This window comes from Manihot esculenta, chromosome 14 (genome assembly GCF_001659605.2).
Source record: "Manihot esculenta cultivar AM560-2 chromosome 14, M.esculenta_v8, whole genome shotgun sequence".
Taxonomy (NCBI): Eukaryota; Viridiplantae; Streptophyta; class Magnoliopsida; order Malpighiales; family Euphorbiaceae; genus Manihot; species Manihot esculenta.
The window spans coordinates 1,102,566-1,107,657 of NC_035174.2; the positions used below are offsets into that span (position 1 = coordinate 1,102,566).

A 5,092-nucleotide genomic window follows, 5' to 3' on the forward strand; every position below is an offset into this window, starting at 1 on the left:
TTGTCATTAAAATATATAAAAAGCATGTTATTGAAATTTTACAGCATTTCTTTTTAATCAATTATGCAGGATGCTTTGAGTGGCACGTATTTCATAATCAAACCAATGACAAATGGTTCACGCAAGCAATAAAAAGTTATATATATATGGAGAGATTTAATAATCATTTTTCAGTTGCTTAATTTATCAAAAGGATACCTTTTGTTTTTCAATCACATAATTTATAAACTTCATTTTTAAGTTAATAAATTGCTTTTAACAAGCTTAGTTTAATTAGTAACAATGGAAGCTTACAATTTTTTTCATATAATTACTTTTGATTGATTAAATGACTTTAATATCAATAAATTAATAAAGTGAATAAATTAAATTCATTGAAAAAAATTTAATTTTTTAAATAATTTAAATGTATTAAAATAATAATATGAGTATGTATAAATAACTAAAAAATTTATGTTAATATTTGAAAAATGAACACAATATTTAGATTTTTCTATCTAGAATTTAATTTAAAAAATTATAAGCTCTGGGTTGAGGCAGAGATGACATTGATAGGGTTTTTTTTTTGGGGGGGCGTGGGGGGAGGGCAAAAGAGTTAAGAAGCGCACAGGAATAGCTCTGCGAAGTTGTTGCACAGTTACACTTACCTTAGTACCCTAAAGAATTCAATTTTCTAACACTCTGTTACACAAAAACCACATACCGCACACTGTACACACTCACAAAAGCCAATCAACATATATCTCTTCACGCTTCTCTTAGCTTAGCTGCTTCCCTCTCTCTTTCTGTCTCTTTCTGTGTGTGTAGGTTTCATTTTTTGGCCATGTTTTTTTGGGGGCCACACCTCCACTACCTTGTGTAAATCCTTAATACCTTCGAATCCTAATGTTTCTTGATCTGGGTATCAAGTATCCTTTCTTTAGATCATTGTTTTAGCCTTCAAAAATCTTACTTTTGTTCATTAGCGGGGAAGAACCGAGCTGGGTATTTGCTATTTTTTAAGTTTTGTTTACTTTTTTAACAGATTCAAAGTAATGGGTCGCTTGTTGAGGATGCAAATAAGCGTTTGCCAAAATCAGGTTAGTTGCATTTCTTACTATTATTTACATATTTTGGTAGGAACATGTGTTTATGGAATATTTGAATTGCTTTTTGATTTTGGTGGTTTTGGGTTTTGAGAGTTGAAGCTAATTGAGTTTGTTTTGATCCATAGTTCGGTTATGCTCAATCCTTCTATTGCAAAAGCGAGAGTTGTAAAGCTTTTCTTGGATCTTACTTCGGTTGAGTTTAAGAAGCTCGTCTGTGATTTTGGTTTGGGTTCTTTTATTCATCGATTCCATGATATCGAATTAGTGATCCCCAATTCGAGTTGCTAAAAGGATGCACCTTTGCTTCTTGAATTTTATGCTTAATATGCTGTCTTTCCAGTTGTTAGTAATTTCATATATTCGCTATTTTAGGTCTAAAGCATAAAATTTCAGTTACTATTGATAGTGCCTAGATTGGGATTTAGAGTTCTATATCTCCTAAAGAGTTAGATAGTAAAGAAGAAGAATCCCAACAATTCAAAAAATGTCCTTTGGGAAGATAGAGCCTCCAGTAAACTGATATGGATACATTCATCAAGCTTTATCAAGTTGAATTTTTCATCTTCTTGGATTCACAATGAATAAAGAATCAAAATACTGAATTGAAAATGTTTTATCCTTGTTGTTCTCTCTTTGTAAAAAACTGGGAAATTGATGATTTTACAAAGAATTTAATCTTTGACACTTATATCTAGTACTTCTTTTATTTTAATACTTCTTTTTTTTTCCCAATTGATTTACTAAGAAAATGAATTAATGCTTCTCTGTGTAGACCTTTGTTCTACAATGAATCGAAGGAGGCTATCATCTTAAAGAAGAAAAGCCATGTCATCAGTTAAAATTCCAAAAATGACAGATTATGCATCCAAGATCTTATTGTTGTATGCTTGAATGATGGCTTCAATTCTTTCTTTAAAATGTCTGGATGTCAAGTGCAAGGATACTCTTTTTCTTTCTGTCTTCCTCTCAATGAAAAGCAATATATACATGCTAGTTGTAATGTATTTATCATTTACTTCTGGATCTGCTAACCCTGCTTTACATTATTTTTTTTAAAAAAGCTTATGGTGTGTGTTTTTACTGAATGTCATGTAATATGTGATCATTTGGTTTTAATGTTGTGGCACTATGAAATTTGCTGGACATTTTTATTGTGGCCTATGAAATTTCTTTAATCAATGCCTTAGCATTTTCTGTTCTTCCTCTTTGGTTTGGCAGAATGATTCTTTGTCCATGTGAGTGTTGGTTTCACTAGATTATAAAATTATGGGTAGAGGTAGAGGAAAGGGAAAGAAGTTGAATGTCAGCAACCATGATGATCCTGGAAGTGGTGAGGAAGAGAAAATTCCAGCACAGAAAAGAAGGGGAAGGCCTCAAAAACCACTGAAAGATGATATTGATGAAGAAGAAGTTGAAAAGGTAGAGGAGGAAGATGGAGAGAATGGAAAAACGGGCATTACAAGCAAAGAGACGAAAATTCCAATAGCAGCAGAAAATGGAAGGAAGAGGAAGCGATACTCACAGGCGAAGGAGAAACCTGATTCAGTGAAGGAAGAAAATGGTGTAGCTACCAGATCAAATACTGATGACTCAACCAAATCTAATGGATTTCGACATAATGGAAGCAGACGGAAAAACAAGCCTCGGCGAGCTGCTGAGGCAGGTGTTGAATGCAAATGAGGTTCTGGTTTGCTTTTGTGATGGGTCTCATATTTTGTATTGCTGGATAAATCAAAAGATAGGAAAGAGGCCTAGTAAATCTTTAGTTTCATTTTGTTTTTGTTTTTGTTTAATTACTTTGATGATCTTTTTGGCAAATTTCCATTGTTAATTCCTTTTCAATTTCATGGAGAGGTTCAGTACTATTTTGCTGCCTGTAATTTTTGATGTTACTGTTATGTTTTTATATTAATCACTGATCTTCTGTATCATATGGTTTACATGACATTCTTAAGCTGTTGTTTTGTTCCTTCATTTTTATAATTAAATGTGGTATGATGGTTTGGATGGGCAGCATCACATTGATAATTCTACTGCTCCTTGTTCAAACCGTTGTGGAGTATCAATGCCATGTAAGCTTGTTCTCTTTGAAAAATCTATCCTGCTTTCTTTTTGTTTAAAGTTGCAAAGTCTTTTGCACAACTCTTAAAAGTAATATATATATATATATATAACTAAACCATACTGACTGGCTTCTTGGAGTTGATAGGAATACAGGAGTATGAATTGTGATTAATCCTGACATATGTTTGGTAGATGCATTTATCTTTTCTCAGCAAAGGGGACATGCATAATCAAGATGTGTTGGCTGCTGCCGTCTTCAATTAAGAATTTGCATAATTTTGTCCACATTGGAGTTATGACCTTGCAATACTTTTGTTCTGGAATACTGGTTGAAGATGATAAAGGATTTGAAGGAAATGTTCATCAGTGAGTTCTGATTTGGAAGCATGTTGTTAGGGAAAGTGAAGCTGAGGAAATTGAGCTGGTCATGGGAAAGCCATTAAAGCATCTAACAGTAGTAAAATTTATTCTCATATAAGATCTGGGATGCATAAGCCATAACCTTAATTGCTACTAATTGACGATGTAAATGGGTTTACTCCTATCTTCAAGAACTAGTGTGAACAACGAATTGGTGGGTTTCTAGTTGCCATAATGATTTATAGATTGTGATACGTGTAGCTTTTAAAGTGGCCTTGAAAATTGAGAGGAGGCTAGAGAATGGATTTCATCTTTGCATTACAGCTAGGACATAGATGTCCTTGTGATTCAACCTGTTTCCTCGCCTTTTATGCTTCATGTTCATACGTAATATACTAGCGAAATTTAATTGAGTAGTTTCCCTCTTTTTCTTGGTGAATTTTAACTTAAATTTGTTTGCTCAATTGAAATTGAAAGCTGTGTTTTTTTTTTTTTTTTAATTAACAAAATTTAAATTTGTTCAAATTGATTTGAGATTTGATTATAATCTCTATCAATTTTGGAGGCATGTCTTCAAATAATAGTATTCAAATCATATATTTTTATATTATTTTTTTATAAATATATAATTCTCATATTGCCTGATCATTAAACTAGTCCAAATAATTTGGGGCGGGATAAATGGGCTTAATCTGTTGAGGCCCAATGTCTTCAAAATAAAAAAGCGCCGCTGCTTTTGATTTATTGTTTGCTAAAAAACAAAAATAATTAGAGGACAAATTAAGCATTTAAGTATCACGTGAGACAGATCCAATTCAGTGATTTTGGAAAAGTCAATAATTTGTATTAAATTTATTTTTATATTTCTATATTAATGAAAATAATTTTATATTCACCATAAAAGAAGCAAACAAACAGGCCAGGCGTGGTGTATATTTTATGCGCCAATCTTGACTTCTCAGTGGAGGTGCAGTCTAGCCACGTTTCTTTCAATTATCTTTTTTTTTTTTTTTTTTTTTTAATTGCTTCAATTTTGTAAATAATAAATAAATAAATAAGGTAAAATTGTGGCCACAGCGCATCAAATTCTCTCGAATTTCTTATCTTTAATGGATTTTTGTATAGATGCTCTTTGTAAATCTTGAATTAGTCAAGAATAAAATTTATTATTTTTATATATGAATGAAATTCAAAAATATAATATCTCCATTCTAAAAAACACTAAAAACATAAATTCTATATCTTTGATTCTTACATATAGATATGAATTAAAAGTATTTTGCTATTCTTTTATAAAGTTTGTAAGGTTGATCGTTAAATATTATTAAAGTTGAATGGTTAAAACTTCTATTCATATAAAAATTAAATATTAAATGACAATTATTGTGAAAATTAATTTTTTATTGAAGTTTTCAAATCGCTTTTAATGATTATGTAAAAGAAAAAAGAAGAACTACTGTTAATTATGCGTTCCTATGTCATATGTCCAATCACCAAAATCATTATTTTTTTTTCTAAAAAAAAATGGAAAATTTTGGGTGAAAATGAGCCTCTCATGGCTCTCTGGCTATATATATATT

The 5,092-nt window shown here is 31.1% G+C and overlaps 1 protein-coding gene across 1 annotated transcript; it reads left to right on the forward strand.

The window, feature by feature from the left end:
* Window positions 1-637: 637 nt before the first annotated feature.
* On the forward strand, window positions 638-3,016 carry LOC110599705. The gene is made up of 2 exons (XM_021736241.2): window positions 638-1,079; window positions 2,307-3,016. The coding sequence occupies exon 2, from the start codon at window positions 2,355-2,357 to the stop codon at window positions 2,766-2,768; it is 414 nt and encodes a 137-aa protein (XP_021591933.1). The 5' UTR covers window positions 638-1,079; window positions 2,307-2,354; the 3' UTR covers window positions 2,769-3,016.
* Window positions 3,017-5,092: the final 2,076 nt, after the last annotated feature.

What these genes read in the sequence shown, in the direction of transcription:
- LOC110599705 (XM_021736241.2), top strand. Translation starts at nt 2,355, where the DNA reads ATGGGTAGAGGTAGAGGAAAGGGAAAGAAGTTGAATGTCAGCAACCAT.